The following is a 21,271-nucleotide window of genomic DNA, read 5'->3' on the forward strand; positions in this document are numbered from 1 at the left end:
AAAGCTAACTCTCTCTCCTCTGCTCTCATCCTCCTAGACCTATCGGCTGCCTTCGATACTGTGAACCATCAGATCCTCCTCTCCACCCTCTCCGAGTTGGGCATCTCCGGCGCGGCCCACGCTTGGATTGCGTCCTACCTGACAGGTCGCTCCTACCAGGTGGCGTGGCGAGAATCTGTCTCCTCACCACGTGCTCTCACCACTGGTGTCCCCCAGGGCTCTGTTCTAGGCCCTCTCCTATTCTCGCTATACACCAAGTCACTTGGCTCTGTCATAACCTCACATGGTCTCTCCTATCATTGCTATGCAGACGACACACAATTAATCTTCTCCTTTCCCCCTTCTGATGACCAGGTGGCGAATCGCATCTCTGCATGTCTGGCAGACATATCAGTGTGGATGACGGACCACCACCTCAAGCTGAACCTCGGCAAGACGGAGCTGCTCTTCCTCCCGGGGAAGGACTGCCCGTTCCATGATCTCGCCATCACGGTTGACAACTCCATTGTGTCCTCCTCCCAGAGCGCTAAGAACCTTGGCGTGATCCTGGACAACACCCTGTCGTTCTCAACTAACATCAAGGCGGTGGCCCGTTCCTGTAGGTTCATGCTCTACAACATCCGCAGAGTACGACCCTGCCTCACACAGGAAGCGGCGCAGGTCCTAATCCAGGCACTTGTCATCTCCCGTCTGGATTACTGCAACTCGCTGTTGGCTGGGCTCCCTGCCTGTGCCATTAAACCCCTACAACTCATCCAGAACGCCGCAGCCCGTCTGGTGTTCAACCTTCCCAAGTTCTCTCACGTCACCCCGCTCCTCCGCTCTCTCCACTGGCTTCCAGTTGAAGCTCGCATCCGCTACAAGACCATGGTGCTTGCCTACGGAGCTGTGAGGGGAACGGCACCTCAGTACCTTCAGGCTCTGATCAGGCCCTACACCCAAACAAGGGCACTGCGTTCATCCACCTCTGGCCTGCTCGCCTCCCTACCACTGAGGAAGTACAGTTCCCGCTCAGCCCAGTCAAAACTGTTCGCTGCTCTGGCACCCCAATGGTGGAACAAACTCCCTCACGACGCCAGGACAGCGGAGTCAATCACCACCTTCCGGAGACACCTGAAACCCCACCTCTTCAAGGAATACCTAGGATAGGATAAAGTAATCCTTCTGACCCCCCCCCCCTTAAAAGATTTAGATGCACTATTGTAAAGTGGTTGTTCCACTGGATGTCATAAGGTGAATGCACCAATTTGTAAGTCGCTCTGGATAAGAGCGTCTGCTAAATGACTTAAATGTAATGTAAATGTAAATGTATATAAAGTGTAATATTGGAATGCAAACAAAAAATGTAATACATTTAAACTCTATATCTGACATGGTACAGGTGTCTTATTTTTTTTAAAGCCCATAACCATGTGTGTGAGGTGTATACTTTGGTTTCAAAGTAGATTTGTTAAAGACTACCAGGAAGCACTCTAGCTGTGTTCGAATACTCATACTAACCACACTAACCATACTATTTGTGACGTAAATTGAGTGTATAGTATGCTTATTGGTCATAGTATGGATAAAGTTAGCATGCCAAAAGTTCCCGGATGTCATACTACATTTGACAAAATACAAAGTTTACAAGCAGTGGACAATATTTCCGTTCTTTTAAGGGCCCATAGTGCAATTCTTCAGAAAATGGTTATGGCTTCATATTGTTTTCAGATTTTAAGAAAATGGCAGAAAATTGAAAAGTCCAACGGGAGCGGATACAAATTCATAGCTTTAACTAATTATGACAAATGTAATAAAGTAATGACTTTTCAAATAAGTTAACTTTCACATTATGTTGGCTGACAATTTGTTAGCTACCCGATCCTTACGAACCACATCATTACAGAAGTATGTACCGGTATGTTAGCTAGCTACCTAACGTTAGTTGGCTACTAATACATCAAACTTGCCAGTATATTAACTATATGCCATCTAACTAACTACCCAGTGTTTATTGACTTGATTATTCCCGTCATTCATAGTTTAGCTAAGTGGTATAGTCGTTTTGCGTTTCTCAATGGACATTCATTCGAGTGCTTTCGTAAATTCGCTCTGGCTACTTACTCCAATTTCAGAGCACTCTCCTTTGAGTGTACGAGAGCGCAGAATAACTTCCCAGCAGCACAGTTACAGTCACAAACACTCTGGATGACATAAAAACAGCCTAACCAGCTCTGCTAGGGTGAGTAAAATGGTTAGAATGATGTGTTCTCTCATTTGTGTCTGAAAGTAGCTAGCAAGCTAGCCAACGTTAGCCAGTTAGCTTGGGTGCTTGACTGCCATTGTAAGGTCAGAACGCTCAAATCAACCCTACTCATCGGCCAGAGCGTCCAGTGTACACTCTGAACGATCCGAGAGCAAAATGCTCTGAGTTTACAAATGGACAATCTGACAACGCTTTGAATTTATGAATGCCCAGAGCACATTCTGAGCGCACTCTGGCACTCCAGATTGAATTTAAGAACACACCCAAAGTCATAAAATGTCTAGCTAGTAATTTGTTATGCTAACAAGCTAGCAAGAGGCTGCATAGCAACAGCATCAACTTCTGGTAGACAGGCACAGCGCTAGCACGCTCAACTGAAAGGAAACTGTTCGTTTAGGGTATAACGTAAACCCACTCACTTTTGTACATCGCCTTGGTCCGTACAATTGACCTTATTTTAGCGCCCAAAAACGTAATACTTCCAGATCAACTGTAATGTCAATACCATTGTAAAGCACAATTTCTCCCCTTTCCAACAAAATTCATGCCGAGACCTCCATGCTGCCCGTTTCTGCATGATTCAAGAAGGCAATGAGCTCCGTTGGGTCTTTTTAAAAATGGCGGGTGGGGAAGCAAAACTAATGCGTGATAGTGAGAAGGAGAGATGTCGTGTGGGAAAACTGCTTTTTTTCACTCGATCTGTCCAACTTATCACCTTATCGCCTCTAATATGTAAATAAAACACTATAAAGAGTTTATATAATGTGTCATTACATACCTATTTGAAGGTTTGTGTCGAATTTGAATCGGGTTTTTCGGGCGGTACTAAAGTGATCTTCAGAAGTAAACAGCGGCTTTGAGAGTCATGATTGCTTGCAGTGATGACGCAAAAAATGACTAGGTATCCCCCCTTACCCCTGTCACTGTCCATTTCTTGTTTTTAAACAATGAGAGAAGTGCTGCACCTGTTGGAGACAAATTATAAGACAGAAATAGTTGCTGTACGTTATGGCATGACACGTCACGATGTAACGGAGGGTCAGTTTTTTCAACTTTTCTCCAACACTATAGAGCTATTACCATGTCGATCAATGCTTGAAAAGAAACGTAGTTCACACCCCAGATTTTGAAGTCAACACAGTCGCTACTGTAACGGCTCTCTTTTGGTGAGTGAGTAGACCAAGGCGCAGCGGGTGATGAATACATAATGACTTTATTGTAAGACGAAGACAGACACGAAATACACTTGACTAAATATACAAAATAACAAAACGAACTAGACAGACCTAAACTACAAACTTACATGAAACGAAGAACACATGAACAGGAACGACCGAATGAACGAGACGAGACAGTACCGTGTAGTGCAACAAACACAGACACAGCGACAATCACCCACAAACAAACAGTGAGAACAACCTACCTTAATATGACTCTCAATTAGAGGAAAACGCAAAACACCTGCCTCTAATTAAGAGCCATACCAGGCAACCCAAAACCAACATAGAAACAGCAAACATAGACTGCCCACCCAAAACTCATGCCCTGACCATCACACACATACAAAACAGAAAACAGGTCAGGAACGTGACAGAACCCCCCCCTCAAGGTGCGAACGCCGGGCGCACCAGCACAAAGTCCAGGGGAGGGTCTGGGTGGGCATCTGACCACGGTGGTGGCTCAGGCTCCGGACGCTGTCCCCACACCACCATAGTCACTCCCCGCTTCTGTATCCCCCTCCCAATGACCACCCTCCAACTAAAACCACCTAAATGAAGGGGCAGCACCGGGATAAGGGGCAGCACCGGGATAAGGGGCGGCAGGTCCTGGCTGAGGAACTCTGGCAGGTCCTGGCTGAGGGACTCTGGCAGGTCCTGGCTGAGGGACTCTGGCAGGTCCTGGCTGAGGGACTCTGGCAGGTCCTGGCTGAGGGACTCTGGCAGGTCCTGGCTGAGGGACTCTGGCAGGTCCGGGCTGAGGGACTCTGGCAGGTCCGGGCTGAGGGACTCTGGCAGGTCCGGGCTGAGGGACTCTGGCAGGTCCGGGCTGTAGGGCAGCTCACGACTGTAGGGCAGCTCACGACTGTAGGGCAGCTCACGACTGTAGGGCAGCTCACGACTGTAGGGCAGCTCACGACTGTAGGGCAGCTCACGACTGTAGGGCAGCTCACGACTGTAGGGCAGCTCACGACTGTAGGGCAGCTCACGACTGTAGGGCAGCTCACGACTGTAAGGCAGCTCACGACTGTAGGGCAGCTCACGACTGTAGGGCAGCTCACGACTAAGGCAGCTCACGACTGTAAGGCAGCTCATGACTGTAGGGCAGCTCATGACTGTAGGGCAGCTCCTGACTGGCTGGCGGCTCTGGCAGCTCCTGACTGGCTGGCGGCTCTGGCAGCTCCTGACTGGCTGGCGGCTCTGGCAGCTCCTGACTGGCTGGCGGCTCTGGCGGCTCCTGACTGGCTGGCGGCTCTGGCGGCTCCTGACTGACGGACGGCTCTGGCGGCTCCTGACTGACGGACGGCTCTAATGGCTCGGGACAGACGGGCGGCTCTAATGGCTCGTGGCAGACGGATGGCTCAGAAGGCGCTGGGCAGACGGATGGCTCAGAAGGCGCTGGGCAGACAGATGGCCACCAGACGGACGGCTCTAATGGCTCGGGACAGACGGGCGGCTCTAATGGCTCGTGGCAGACGGATGGCTCAGAAGGCGCTGGGCAGACGGATGGCTCAGAAGGCGCTGGGCAGACGGATGGCTCAGAAGGCGCTGGGCAGACGGATGGCTCAGACGGCGCTGGGCAGACGGATGGCTCAGACGGCGCTGGGCAGACGGATGGCTCAGACGGCGCTGGGCAGACGGATGGCTCAGACGGCGCTGGGCAGACAGATGGCTCAGACGGCGCTGGGCAGACAGATGGCTCAGACGGCGCTGGGCAGACAGATGGCTCAGACGGCGCTGGGCAGACAGATGGCTCAGACGGCGCTGGGCAGACAGATGGCTCAGACGGCGCTGGGCAGACAGATGGCTCAGACGGCGCTGGGCAGACAGATGGCTCAGACGGCGCTGGGCAGACAGATGGCTCAGACGGCGCTGGGCAGACAGATGGCTCAGACGGCGCTGGGCAGACAGATGGCTCAGACGGAGCTGGGCAGACAGGCAGTGCAGAAGGCGTTGGGCAGACGGCCGACTCTGCCCTGCTGAGGTGCACAGTAGGCCTGGTGCGTGGTGCCGGAACTGGAGGTACCGGGATGACGGCACGCACTTCAAGGCTAGTGCGGGGAGCAGGGACAGGGCACACTGACCTCTCGAAGCGCACTATAGGCCTGGTGCGTGGTACCGGAACTGGAGGTACCGGGCTGAGGGCACGCACCTCAGGGCGAGTGCGGGGAGAAGGAACAGTGCGTACAGGGCTCTGGAGACGCACAGATGGCTTAGTGCGTGGTGCCGGAACTGGAGGCACTGGGCTGGAGACACGCACCATAGGGAGAGTGCGTGGAGGAGGAACAGGGCTCTGGAGACGCACAGGTGGCTTAGTGCGTGGTGCCGGAACTGGTGGTACTGGGCTGGGGCGAGGAGGTAGCGCCGGAAATACCGGACCGTGTAGGCGTACTGGCTCCCTTGAGCACCGAGCCTGCCCAACCTTACCTGGCTGAATGCTCCCCGTCGCCCGACCAGTGCGGGGAGGTGGAATAACCCGCACCGGGCTATGTAGGCGAACCGGGGACACCATGCGTAAGGCTGGTGCCATGTAAGCCGGCCCAAGGAGACGTACTGGTGGCCAGATATGTAGAGCCAGCCTCATGGCACTTGGCTCAATGCTCAATCTAGCCCTACCAGTGCGGGGAGGTGGAATAACCCGCACTGGGCTATGCACCCGTACAGGAGACACCGTGCGCTCTACTGCGTAACACGGCGTCTGCCCGTACTCCCGCTCTCCACGGTTAGCCTGGGAAGTGGGCGCAGGTTTCCTACCTGCCCTCGGCCCACTACCTCTTAGCCCCCCCCCAAGAAATTTTAGGGTAGTACTTGCGGGCTTCCAGCCTTGCTTCCGTGCTGCCTCCTCATAACGTCGCCTCTCCGCTTTCGCTGCCTCCAGCTCCGCTTTGGGGCGGCGACACTCCACTGGCTCTGCCCAGGGTCCTTTACCGTCCAGGATCTCTTCCCATGTCCAATCCTCCTTTTCCCACTGCTGCTGTCGTGGCTGTCCGTTAACCCGCTGCTTGATCTGGGTTTGGTGGGTGATTCTGTAACGGCTCTCTTTCGGTGAGTGAGTAGACCAAGGCGCAGCGGGTGATGAATACATAATGACTTTATTGTAAGACGAAGACAGACACGAAATACACTTGACTAAATATACAAAATAACAAAACGAACTAGACAGACCTAAACTACGAACTTACATGAAACGAAGAACACATGAACAGGAACGACCGAATGAACGAGACGAGACAGTACCATGTGGTGCAACAAACACAGACACAGCGACAATCACCCACAAACAAACAGTGAGAACAACCTACCTTAATATGACTCTCAATTAGAGGAAAACGCAAAACACCTGCCTCTAATTAAGAGCCATACCAGGCAACCCAAAACCAACATAGAAACAGCAAACATAGACTGCCCACCCAAAACTCACGCCCTGACCATCACACACATACAAAACAGAAAACAGGTCAGGAACGTGACAGCTACAGTCATTAGTTTTCTTTGCAGCCTCGTTTGAATGTCGCGGTTGCGCACATTTGTACGGAATGGGGTGAGTTTACGTTACTAAAATTAACTAATAGTATATAGTATGTATTGTATACTCATTAAGTATGTAGTATACAGTATGTTAGTATGGAAATTCAAACACAGCTTCAGAGTGACCCTGATTTAGCCCACTGCATTAAAAGTATGCCAACTAGGTGAGTCTGTTCTATTTCTCAAAGAAACCAATTGGACAATGTACATTGCATGATGAAATATTTTATATCTTTCACAAATACAAACTTACCTCTGGACATAATCCCTTCAACTAATGCACTATCACTAATTACTAATCATTCATAGTTCATCAACAATAAGAGATGGTTAGAGGGCCTCTGCTAGGACTTTGCCTCATCAGTTCAGTTAATCAGTTTAGAGCACCAGCAAACGTTTGAGGTGAAAGGAAATATGACCTGGAGATGGATCATTCGCAACATTTGATACGATCCAAAGCGGTTTGGCATAATGGTAATGGAAGAGCACAGGTTTCCAGAGGCTTGCCAGCCTGAAATCAAATTGATGTAACTTACAAGAAGGCACTTCGGTCTAAATAGATTATTATTTTTTCAGTTGAAGATGCCCTGCACAGGAAGCTACTTTGTCATAAGAGTCTTTGTCTAGCATTTCCCCCGTGAGAAAAAACATCTGTGTTATTTATTTCAAAACCATAAAGGGGTTTCAAAATGTCCATACCGTTCCAGGAAAGTATATTACGTTCTACTTCAAATTGACACACGTGGATGAATCCATTCCAGCCTGATGTTTCCTTGGCTCAGAGTACTCTTACACATCCTAGATAAATTTGGGCCTTGTCGTTTTTCTTTAGCAGCATGCAGTAAGAAGCTATCATGATAGTACCAAATCAATTGGGTTATGCAGCATTTGTTATTCCAAGCTGAGGAAGACACGGTAATTGAATACTAACATCGCTGTAATTTTGACTGCCTTGCTGGTATTGACAAAACAATATGTACACACCTATCATCACCCAGGTGTAGAAATTACTATCTGCAGCACACTGTACTCTAAAGCAAGTGCCTCGCTGTGAGGGAACCAGGCGTCATGGTAACCTCAGGGGGCAGATGGGACGACCTTAGCTACGCTTATAACTATGCTTGTCCAGTAAACTACTAGGTTGTTCAATGCAAACAAGAGCACCAGATAACATATATTAGGCATTCAGCATGCTGGTTTTGGTTCAGTTAACTGGCAAAGAGATGCCTACAGAAATCGTATTACGTACTTTCTCCGTTCAACTCATGGTGATAACTAATGCAATGGAACAAAAAAGGGTCAGGGGTTTTATCATTTGCATGCATTTAGAACCTGCCTCCTACTACCCATTGTCCTATAACTTTAGTATGGCCTACAGTATAGAACAACCACAATGATTGACCACATTAGCTAATGTTATGATTCATTAGAATAAATTAATCATACTACAGCCCCCATTAAAGCGGCAATCAGCGGTTGAAACAATAACTAATGGTTTCCCTGTCCCTGTTTCGATAAAAAGCTGAGGGATGGTGCTGGAGAAATGTAACCGCTCTCAAATTCTTAGACAGAGCTATGGATGCAAGGACTGACCATCATTACAATTATAGTTTTTAACCATGTTTTGAGGCTTTACAGTGTTAGCGTACATTTACTTTGTATACAAACATTGGAGTAAACAAGCTAATATTTGGGGTTCGGATGGGATACGACAGTTGAACTAAACTCATGAGGCATTTATTGGGTACATATCAATACTTTACACAGTATCAGTCAAAGGTTTGGACACACCTACTCATTCCAGGGTTTTTCTTTATTTTTACTATTTTCTACATTGTAGAAAAAAGTGAAGACATCAAAACTATGAAATAACACATATGGAATCATGTAGTAACCAAAAAAGTGTTAAACAAATCAAAATAAATGTAATATTCTTCAAAGTAGCCACCCTTTGCCTTGATGACAGCTTTGCACAGATTTGGCATTCTCTCAACCAGCTTCACCTGGAATGCTTTTCCAACAACAGTCTTGAAGGAGGTCTCACATATGCTGAGCATATTTATTTTCCTTCATTCTGCAGTCCAACTCATCCCAAACCATCTCAACTGGGTTGAGGGCGGGTGATTGTGGAGGCCAGGTCATCTGATGCAGCACTCCATCACTCTCCTTCTTGGTCAAATAGCCCTTACACATCCTGAAGGTGTGTTGGGTCATTGTCCTGTTGAAAAACACAATTAATAGTCCCAAGAAGCGCACACCAGATGGGATGGCGTATACTATGGTAGTCATGCTGGTTAAGTGTACCTTGAATTCTAAATAAATCACCAACAGTGTCACCAGCAAAACACCCCCACACCATCACACCTCTTCCTCCACGCTTCATGGTGGGAACCACACATTAGGAGATCATCCGTTCACCTACTCTGCGTCTCACGAAGACATGGTGGTTGGAACCAAAAATAAAAAATTCTGACTAATCAAACCAAAGGACAAATTTCCACCGGTCTAATGTCCATTGCTCATGTTTCTTGACCCAAGCAAGTATTTTCTTCTTATTGGTGTCCTTTAGTAGTGGTTTCTTTGCAGAAATTCGACCACAATAAAGGTGCTTTTTTAATTAATTTTTTTAATGAATGCCTGATTCACGCAGTCTCCTCTGAACAGTTGATGTTGAGATGTGTCTGTTACTTGAACTCTGTGAAGCATTTATTTGGGTTGCAATCTAAGGTGCAGTTAACTCTAATGAACTTATCCTCTACAGCATCCTCTGTGTCTTCCTTTCCTGTGGTGGTCCTCATGAGAGCCAGTTTCATCGTAGCGCTTGATGTTTTTTGCGACTGCTCTTGAAGAAACTTTAAAAGTTCCTGAAATGTTCCGCATTGACTGACCTTCATGTCTCAAAGTAATGATGGACTGTCATTTCACTTTGCTTATTTGAGCTGTTCTTGCCATAATATGGACTTGGTCTTTTACCAAATAGGGTTATCTTGTCTATACCACTCCTGCCTTGTCACAACACAACTGATTGGCCGAAACGCATTAAGAGGGAATACAATTCCACAAATTAACTTTGAACAAGGCACACCTGTTCATTGAAATGCATTCCAGTTGACTACCTAATGAAGCTGGTTGAGATAATGCCAAATCTGTGCAAAGCTGTCATCAAGGCAAAGGGTGGCTACTTTGAAAAATCTCAAATATATTTTTATTTAGTTAATTACACAGTCTTTTTTGTTACTACATGATTCCATATGTGTTATTTCATAGTTTGATGTCTTCACTATTATTCTACAATGTAAAAAATATAAAAAAATAAAGAAAAACCCTGGAATGAGTAGATGTTTCCAAACTTTTGACTGGTACTGTAAGTCCAAGAATGGATGTAGCAACTGCATATTGCCCCTTTACAAATGTGGTCTTCAAAGCATTTGCATTCTAATTTGGCCCCGTTCCTTCTTACATTCATAACGAACAGTTGTCACGTTCCTGACCTATTTCTGTTAGTTTGTTTTATGTGTTAGTTGGTCAGGACGTGAGTTTGGGTGGGCATTCTATGTTTTCTGTTTCTATGTTGGTTTAGGGTTGCCTGGTATGGCTCTCAATTAGAGGCAGGTGTTTGGCGTTTCCTCTAATTGAGAGTCATATTTAGGTAGGTTGTTTCACAGTGTTCGTTGTGGGTGGTTGTCTCCTGTGTCTGTGTCGATGTTACACCATACGGGAATGTTTCGGTTTGTTCGTGCGTTTATGTAGTCTGTTCCTGTGTCAGCGTGCTTCGTGTATTTGTAAGTTTGTTTGTTCAGGTCTGTCTACATCGTTTTGTTATTTTGTTAGTTATATCAAGTATAGTTCGTTTTCGTCTTTGTCTGTTTTGTTTATTTAATAAATCAATATGTCATCACAACCCGCTGCATTTTGGTTCAATCCCTGCTCCTCCTCTTCGGATGAAGAGGAGGAGGAAAACCGTTACAACAGTTCTTTTAACTTATTGAAAAGCTGCATCCAATTACTAATGTGTTTATCCAAGAGGAAATGTATGGGCCCCATTATGTATGTTTTATTAGACTCCCATTTCACAAGTCTCTCTCTATATATATTCTCAATGCAGTGTACAATGGAGTGTACAGTCATTAGGGTTAATTTAGAGCAGTTTGTCTGTGTTGTCAAAAGGTAATAGACTGACTATCATTTCCTGAAATGCCTAATGTACTGGTCACTTCTGTGCATTTATTTTTGTCATGTTCCAATATTGAGTGCGCAAAGCAGACATGCATAACTATTCAAAACAGCTGATGTTATATGATATCAGCTGTCACCTGCTTCCTTATTTTTTACACCTCCATGTTATATTTCAGTATCCCTGCTTTGTATTCAATTTGATGATATTTTAAGGGATTCAACAACCTCAGTTCATAACAAGGAGTGAAATACTCTGACGCTCAAGCAAAAATACCCAACTTAAAACAATTTCCAAACTAATTGACTTGACACAAAACTAGCAAAATCTGGAAGAGTTTTACGCTTTGAGCCGCCCTTTGAATTGAATCTAATTACTACTTTCAAAGTGAGAAATGAAGGTTTCCTAACCGAATAGATATTCTTCAGAAATTATTACACTCAAGCTTTTGTTCCAATCCATGCTGAGAACACTCCAGCTCTTCGGTATAAAGTGCTCAATTAGACGCCAATATAACCCTGTTATTACCTCCTCTGTTCTGTTCCGGACTGTTCTCTACCACTATGGATACATTCACATCTTATAAGTGTGTGGAGGGCTTTCAATCAACCACTCAGGTTCCACTTTTTAACACTCGCCTCTATAGAAATACACATATTTTCAATTAGCATTATACAAAGGTGCTACTGAATCCCATTTATGTGTGAATTGCTATTGGCCTCGAGAGGAATGTCACCCAGGTCATTATCTTTTAAATGTGGTGCACTCCCAGATTAGTTTTAAAAATTAACCAAATGTGTAAAATTGGTTTATAATATATTTATACCAGATATACTATAAGTACTCTTCTCAATAAGGTGCAGTTAGGCTGTCTCATACGTCCTGTGGAATCCAGTTAAACTCTCTGTCACACATATTCAATAAAGAGCATTTGAAACGGCTATTATGACACAGCTTCAACGTTTGTGGTTCCACACGCTACTGTTATAAATGGTCTGTCGGCCCTCATCAGATTCACCTGTCAGGGGAGTCTGCTCGTAAAATGAAATTATGTCTGGAGTCTAAAATCATGCAACGATAGAATGTCAGGATGGGTGCCTTACTCCTGAAAGAATAGAGAGTAGGTCTCTGTCTTCCATGGGAAATTCTTCCAGATATATATATTTTTTTAAACCTATGAAAAGAATTTGCGTACTGTACATGGGTCTGCATTAGTAAATACTTAATTCGATTGTGGTGTTTTTACATGATTATCATTAAAAAACAACAACAGATCATCCATCTCTCATTTTGTGCCCGTGATGCACAAATCCCCCAAGTACTCAAAACAACACTTTCATGTCTTAAAGCGAATCAAACAAAATGACTTGGTTATGTGCAGCAGCCCGGGCGCAGTGGGGAAGCATCTCAAAATGGCGCCACTCTGATCTCTGCATGCACCATAGCCCAGAAACACCAGGGGGCTGCCCCCTGAAATACTGTCACACAGATGTGTGCTGCTGCACTAGGTTAGCACTTGCTACCAGTTCCCCTGCTGAGAGGGCAGGTGGTTCCATAGGATAGCAGGAGGGGGGGGGGGGGGTGAAGAAAAAGAGTGAAACAGAGATAGGGAGAGCTAAAAAAGAAGAAGGGAGCAAGAGTCTGAAAGAGAGAGAAAAAATAGAGAGAGGAAGGGAGAGATACTGATAGGAAGAGAGAGAAAAATAGTGAGAGGGAAAGTGAGAGAGAAAGGGAGAGAGAGAGATGGACTTAGGTGCCTGCCACATCGGTAGGCTGTCTTGGTCACGGATTAAAGAGCCGTATTATTCCACCATTTCACCTTGAAATGCTAATGCTAACAATATGATGGCTAATAGGCAGATTACATAGTCAAAGGGTGTTTGTGCTCATTGTTTCTGATGTGCAGAAGGGCTTAGCCCAGGTCCAAATCCACCCACTGTATGTTTTGTCTTTTGTCCTCCTCAAGTGTTTCAAACGTCAAACTGATGACGAGGAAGTGAGTTGAGCAATGGAACCCGGCTCTTGCTATTACTTTTGTGCGATGGCCATTTCAAAGAGACGTACACGCTCATGCACGCATGCACACACACACATCAATAGAGCTGCCAGGATTAGCATAGTAATGTGCTTCATTTCGTCACACTCCTTCTAATTGATTACAGACGATCATCCTGTGTGTATAGCCGCAGACGTTTATCATGCCACTGTGTTTGGTAATCATTTCCAAAAGCATTTCATTTTACCCACCCCTGTTAGCAGGCAGTCTGTTAGCCAAGTTAATATTCAGAACACAATACTGCTAGTTTTTCAACATTTTGCCATTTTATTCAACAGAAAATGTGTGCCAAAAGGCAGCTTTGTGTTACAGTGGATTTTAGTGACCTAACGCATAATTTTCACAGTAAAATTCCCCTTTAAAACAATTATGGATTAAGGGCAGAGAAAACCCTTGGTTTACTAAGAAACTTACTAAAATCATAAGAGACCAAAATGCTATGTGGGCTAAAGCAAGACGGACTGGTTCGGCAGATGATTGGATGGCTTTTAAACGTCTTCGAAATATGGGTGTGGCTATGATCCGTAAATTGAAAGCAGACCACTACCTGAAATCTACTTCAGATAATTTAAATAATCCATCCAAATTTTGGCAAGTAGTCATACATTTGGAGTGCAACAAAGATACACCGCTTCCCAAACAATTGTTGGTAGACACACAGATTGTAACTGAGAGAACCTCCATTCTGAAAGCCTTGAATCAGCATTTTTTAGATGCAGGCAGTTTATTTGAAAAGGTATAATTGAGCCCCCTATAAATTTACCTGACACCCCTGTGCACTCCTTCACCAGGTTCTCCTTTTCATCCTTCTCTGTTTCAGAAGTGTGTAAAGCCTTGAAAGAAATTGATGGGAAGAAATCCCCTGGCCCTGATGAACTACACCCCCCCTTCTTACACCTAGCTGCAGACATCATTGCTCCCCCCTTAACATGTATTTTTAACCTCACGCTTGATGTTAAGGAAATCCCCAAGTTATGGAAATCTGCTTTTGTACTGCCTCTCCGGAAAGGTGGAGATCCTTCGCTACTTGACAACTATCGACCCATATCAAAATTATCTGTACTGTCAAAGGTACTGGAGTCCTTTAGTTAGTAGGCAGCTAAAGGCCTACTTCCAAGACAACAACATCTTAAATGGAATGCAATCAGGTTTTAGGTCTAGCCACAGCACTGTTTCAGCAACATTGAAGGTTTTAAATGACATCCACGGTGCTCTTGACAAGAAGTTACATTGTGTGTTTGTCTTTATTGATTTGTCGAAGGCATTTGACACCGTGGACCATGCTGTGTTAATGCAAAGGTTAAAATGTTGTGGAATTACCGGTCATGCTCTAGATTGGTTTAAAAATTACCTATCAAATCGTACACAATGTGTAATAGCGGATGGTTGTAAAGTCCATAGAGGTGTGCTCAGGTGTTCCACAGGGTTCTATTTCGGGCCCACTGTTCATTTTGTATATCAACAACACTGGGAATCTTATTGAAACAGCGGATGTTAATTTTTTTTTTTTTTTTTTTTTTATCCCATTTTCTCCCCAATTTTCGTGGTATCCAATCGCTAGTAATTACTATCTTGTCTCATCGCTACAACTCCCGTACGGGCTCGGGAGAGACGAAGGTCGAAAGCCATGCGTCATCCGAAGCACAACCCAACCAAGCCGCACTGCTTCTTAACACAGCGCGCCTCCAACCCGGAAGCCAGCCGCACCAATGTGTCGGAGGAAACACCGTGTACCTGGCCCCCTTGGTTAGCGCGCACTGCGCCCGGCCCGCCACAGGAGTCGCTGGAGCGCGATGAGACAAGGGTATCCCTACCGGCCAAACCCGGACGACGCTATGCCAATTGCCCCACGGACCTCCCGGTCGCGGACCTCCCGGTCGCGGACCTCCCGGTCGCGGCCGGCTGCGACAGAGCCTGGGCGCGAACCCAGAGACTCTGGTGTCTAGGGCACTGCATCGCAGTGCCCTAGACCACTGCGCCACCCGGGAGGCCCCTTTAATTTTTATGCAGATGATACTGTTCTTTATTCAAGTGGTAGTAGTTTATCTTTAGCGTTTGAAAATGCCCAAAGAGCATTTAACACCATACAACAGAGTCTGTATGATTTAAAGCTGGTTCTAAATTCGGGTAAAACAACATGCATGGTATTTTCAAATGCCAGGCATGTTACTAATCATGTCATTGCTACGTTGGCTGGACATACTATAGAGCAAGTTAAAGTGTGCAAATATTTGGGTGTGTGGGTTGATGAGAAGCTGAGCTTCACTGTGCATGTAGAAAACTTGATAGGAAGCTCGAGCTGAGTATAGGTTTTTATTACCGGCATAAGGCCTGTTTTTCTTAGGAAGCCAGGAAGGAGCTGGTACGATGTATATTACTGGCGGTTTTATATTTTAGTGATGTTATATATATGCAGACCTCAACCACTACCCTGAGAGCATTGTGATCTCCACAACACTGTTGGCAGGTTGTCATTGACCTTGCGTAGGCTTAAATACTGGTATACACTGATTTATAAGGCCATATTGTGACATTTTATCTCTGTTCTTTTTAATCCGGTCGGTAAATAAATATGAATTCCTATTCTCATTTGCTTCTAACAGTAAAACAATTAGAACAGGTCATGGTAGAAATAGTTTTAGTTACTCAGCTCCGTGGTCCTGGAATTCTCTCCTGAACATAAAAAAATGTGATGATCTAGTTTCATTGGTTGAGTTTAAACACTTGATCGATGTATATATCATTGAAGAGTGTAATTGTCTTTAGGACAGCTGTTTTTTAGTCAAGACTTTCGTGTTTTTTAACGTAATATGTAATTGTTGTACTGTATGTGTGTTTATAGTTTTGTTTAATGTTGTGTTAGTGTTCCCCCTGCTGCTATTGGACCAGGTCTCTCTTGGAAAAGAGATGTAATCTCATTGAGAAAGGTTAAATAAAACAAAACAAAATGTTTAAAAATGCTTAATATTCTGTAGATGAGTAGTGGGACTTGATATTCAATAATTCAGATTGTGAACTAACCTTTTGATTGTGAACTAACCTTTTGGACATTTTGTCATTATCAACTATGTGTGAAATGGAATCATTTGGTGCATTCTCTCTTAAATAGACCCCTATAATCACCGTATGCTCATTCTCGTAGCCAAGCAGCTCGTAAATAGGTCCCAGTATTCACTGTATGCTCAAATCAATATCACTGCACAAATCCTTACTAAACTACCTCAGAAATAGGTATACCACCAACCCTTTTCTCTGACCAAACAGTGAGATGAATCCATCAATCATCAACCTGGGAGAAAAGAAAAACAGACATATTACAGATCACTAAGCTCATAATACACTTGACCTCCAACTTTTCACACAAGCTGCTGAATACACCATACATCCTGCCAGATCTGTGAACACCCTTGTTCAGATACCACACTCTTCATTCTCAGTGACATGCTGTACTCTTTCACAGAGAGAGACTTATACTATCCATGACTATGCTTGTCAATTGGGGCTTAGAAATGCCATACAATCCATATTAGACATTTGTCCTATTAGAAAACCATTGATCAGATGCATTAACAAAACAACATGGCTGTGGCAAGGCTGTGGCAATTTAAGTGTTGGCATGAAAAGTGACAGTTAACTAGCTTAATAAATAATTTAGCAGATGCTTTAATCAAAAGGAACTTACAGAACTGTCAATGTGACAGTGACACGTTGTAATGTGGAGGTAAGGAGGGAGAAGTAGAATGATGGCTTTATAAACTCATGGCTTTATTTATGTATCAAACCCCAAAAGGCACCAGGCTAGTGGGACAGCAGAAATATTCTTTCCAACAGTTAGTGGAGGGCCAATCCCATAGCCTGGAACACACAGGTGCCCACAGGTGCCGGATCAACCACCCCAACAAAACACATGAATGCGAGCCCTGATGCAACAAACCAAGAACCAACCTCACAGGTACAACGGTTAGCGAGATAATGCAACATAAAGAACAGAAACTGCAATTACTCACAATTCCCTAGCACACTTGCTACAATATTGAGGGAATTGAACCCTCAACGCTAGTGTTGTCAGCATCATGCTCTAATCCACTGAGACAGTTGAACCCTTGTTATTTCTACTGTTAGCAGTATTGACAACAAGGGGCTGTAAAAGTTTAATTACACAGAGAACACTTCAAATGGTAAGTCTGTCACATTTTACTAGGTCCAAACTGCACACATTTAGCCATTAATCCGTAAGTGATGGCAAAAGAGGCATCAAGGCTTAATTTATCTACTTCAGAGGTTTCCACGCGGGTTTAAAAAGTTAAGTGGCAAAGCCAGAGTAGTGCTTGTGATTAAACCTCCTTAATTACCCCAGGTATAATGGCCTATTAGTCGGTCCCTGTAGTTAAAGAGCAAGTGGGAGATGATTGTTTTTACGAGGTACTTTTAGCTTCACCTTTTACAATGTCAGGGTTAGTACTGAGGCCTATCGTATTGAATATACAATTCACATTGGAGAATAATGATATGTCCATGATTTCTCTTGCAAAAATATGTTGTTTCAATGAATATCCTGAATAAATAAAGGTTTAATGAGATTATCCTGAATAAATAAAGGTTTAATAGGAATATACAGTACACCCAAATAAATGTGTATTTGTTTCTGTATTCATCATTATCTAATATGAATTTGTATTTTTCTGGTTTGTTTCCCAAGACACTTCCTCTTTAAGACGGGCACAGGAACAACCCCTTTCTTCGGCACGGCAACCCCAGGTTACACCATGGCAACTGGGGCGGTGTACTCCACCCCGGCACGTCCCCTACCCAGAAACACCCTCTCCAGAGGGGCTTTCAAGTTCAAGAAGTCACCCAAGCACTGCTCCTGGAGGTGCACCGCCCTGAGCGCAGTGGGCATGGCTGTCCTGCTTTCAATCATGCTCTGCTACTGTATAGGTAACTATGGCCCATCCTTGTGACTATACCACTCCCTGTAACTATGGCCCCTCCTTGTGACTATGGCCCCTCCTTGTAACTACGACCCCTCCTTGTAACTACTATGGCCCCTCCTTGTGAATATGGGCCCTCCTTGTAACTATGGCCCCTTCTTGTGACTATAGCCTCCCCCCCCTTTAACTATGCCCACCCCCCCCCCCCTTGTGACTATGGCCCCTCCTTGTGACTATGGCTCCTCCTTGTGACTATGGCCCCTCCTTGTGACTATGGCCCCTCCTTGTAACTATGGCCCTTCCTTGTGATTATGGCCCTTCCTGTGATCATGGCCCCTCATTGTAACTATGGCCCCTCATTGTAACTATGGCCCCTCATTGTAACTATGGCCCCTCATTGTGACTATGGCGCCTCCTTGTGACTATGGCGCCTCCTTGTGACTATGGCCCCTTCTTGTAACTATGGCCCCTCCTTGTGACTATGACCCCTCTTGTGACTATGCCCCAACCCCCCCTTGTGACTATGGCCACCTCCTTGTAACTATGGCCCTTCCTTGTGACTATAGCTCCCCCCTTTTAACTCTGCCCCCCCTCTTGTGACTATGGCTTTTCCTTGTGGCTATGGCTCCTCCTTGTAACTATGGCCCCTCCTTGTGACTATGGCCACATCTTGTGACTGTGGCCCCTCCTTGTCACTATGGCCACACCTTGTAACTATGGCCCCTCCTTGTGACTATGACCCCTCCTTGTGACTCTGACCCCTCCTTGTGACTATGGCCCCTCAATGTGACTATGGCCCCCATTGTGACTATGACCTTTCCTTGTGACTATGGCCCCTGCATGTGACTATGGCCCGTCCTTGTAACTATGGCCCCTCCATGTGACTATGACCCCTCCTTGTAACTATGGCCCCTCCTTGTGACTATGGCCCCCGATTTTAACTATGGCCCCTCCTTGTGACTATGGCCCCTCCTTGTGACTAATGCCCCTCCTTGTAACTATGGCCCCTCCTTGTGACTATGGCACCTCCTTGTGACTCCTTGTGACTATGGCCCATCCATGTGATTATGGCCCCTCCTTCTAACTATGGCCCCTCCTTGTGACTATGGAACCTCCTTGTGACTCTGACCCCTCCTTGTGACTATGGCCCCTCAATGTGACTATGGCCCCCATTGTGACTATGGCCTTTCCTTGTGACTATGGCCCCTGCATGTGACTATGGCCCGTCCTTGTAACTATGGCCCCTCCATTTGACTATGACCCCTCCTTGTAACTATGGCCCCTCCTTGTGACTATGGCCCCCAATTTTAACTATGGCCCCTCCTTGTGACTATGGCCCCTCCTTGTGACTATGGCCCCTCCTTGTGACTAATGCCCCTCCTTGTAACTATGGCCCCTCCTTGTGACTATGGCACCTCCTTGTGACTCCTTGTGACTATGGCCCATCCATGTGATTATGGCCCCTCCTTCTAACTATGGCCCCTCCTTGTGACTATGGAACCTCCTTGTGACTATGACCCCTCCGTGTGACTATGGCCCCCCTTTGTAACTATGGCCCCTCCTTGTAACTATGGCCCCTCCTTGTGACTATGACCCCTCCTTGTGACTCTGACCCCCATTGTGACTATGGCCTTTCCTTGTGACTATGGCCCCTGCATGTGACTATGGCCCGTCGTTGTGACTATGGCCCCTGATTTTAACTATGGCCCCTCCTTGTGACTATGGCCCCTCCTTGTGACTATGGCCCCTCCTTGTGACTAATGACCCTCCTTGTAACTATGGCCCCTCCTTGTGACTATGGCACCTCCTTGTGACTCCTTGTGACTATGGCCTTTCCTTGTGACTATGGCCCCTCCTTGTGACTATGACCACTCCGTGTGACTATGGCCCCCCTTTGTAACTATGGCCCCTCCTTGTAACTATGGCCCCTCCTTCTGACTATGGCCCCCCATTTTACCTATGCCCCCCTTGTGACTATGGCCCCTCCTTGTGACTATGGCCCCTCTTTGTGACTATGGCTTCTTCTTGTGAATATGGCTCCCCTTTGTGACTATGGCCCCTCCTTGTGACTATGGCCCCTCCTTGTGACTATGGCCCATCCTTGTGACTATGGCCCCTCCTTCTAACTATGGCACCTCCTTCTAGTATGGCCCCTCCTTGTGACTGTGGCCCATCCTTGTGACTATGGCAGCCCTTTGTGACTATGGCCCATCATTTTAACAATGCCTTCCCTTGTACCTATGGCCCCTCCTTGTGACTATGGCCCCTCCTTGTGACTATGGCCACTCCTTGTGACTATGGCCCCTCCTTGTAACTATGGCCCCTCCTTGTAACTATGGCCCCCCCTTGTGACTATGGCCCCTCCTTGTGATTATGGCCCCTCCTTCTAACTATGGCCCCTCCTTGTGACTATGGCCCCTCCTTGTGACTATGGCCCATCCATGTGATTATGGCCCCTCCTTTTAACTTTTGCCGCTCCTTGTAACTATGGCCCCTCCTTGTGACTATGACCCCTCCTTGGGACTATGGCCCATCCATGTGATTATGGCCCCTCCTTCTAACTTTGGCACCTCCTTCTAGTATGGCCCTTCTTTGTGACTATGGCCCCTCCTTGTGATTATGGCCTCTATTTCTAACTATGGCCCCTCCTTGTGACTATGACAGCCCCTTGTGAGTATGGCCCATCCTTGTGATTATGGCCCCTCCTTCTAACTATGGCACCTCCTTCTAGTATGGCCCCTCCTTGTGACTGTGGCCCATCCTTGTGACTATGGCAGCCTTTTGTGACTATGGCCCGTCATTGTGACTATGGCCCATCCATGTGATTATGGCCCCTCCTTCTAACTTTGGCACCTCCTTCCTTGTGACTATAGCTCCCCCCTTTTAACTCTGCCCCCCCCCCCCCCCTCTTGTGACTATGGCCCCTCCTTCTAACTTTGGCCCCTCCTTGTAGTATGGCCCCTCCTTGTGACTATGACCCTTCCTTGTGACTATAGCTCCCCCCTTTTAACTCTGCCCCCCCTCTTGTGACTATGGCCCCTCCTTCTAACTTTGGCCCCGCCTTGTGACTATGGGCCCCATAATTTTGGCACCTTCCTTGTGACTATAGCTCCCCCCTTT

At 46.1% G+C, this 21,271-nt stretch overlaps 1 protein-coding gene across 4 annotated transcripts in view; it reads left to right on the forward strand.

Moving 5' to 3' along the window:
* LOC139574453 (teneurin-3) overlaps positions 1 to 21,271 on the forward strand; it is a 175,828-nt gene that overhangs the window by 76,740 nt on the left and 77,817 nt on the right. For all 4 annotated transcript variants that reach the window (XM_071399021.1, XM_071399022.1, XM_071399023.1 and 1 more), the window contains one exon: positions 17,920 to 18,158. In XM_071399021.1, coding sequence (XP_071255122.1) covers positions 17,920 to 18,158 — 239 coding nt within the window. The remainder of the gene's footprint in view (positions 1 to 17,919; positions 18,159 to 21,271) is intronic.

Source organism: Salvelinus alpinus, chromosome 4, assembly GCF_045679555.1.
Source record: "Salvelinus alpinus chromosome 4, SLU_Salpinus.1, whole genome shotgun sequence".
NCBI classification, from domain to species: Eukaryota; Metazoa; Chordata; class Actinopteri; order Salmoniformes; family Salmonidae; genus Salvelinus; species Salvelinus alpinus.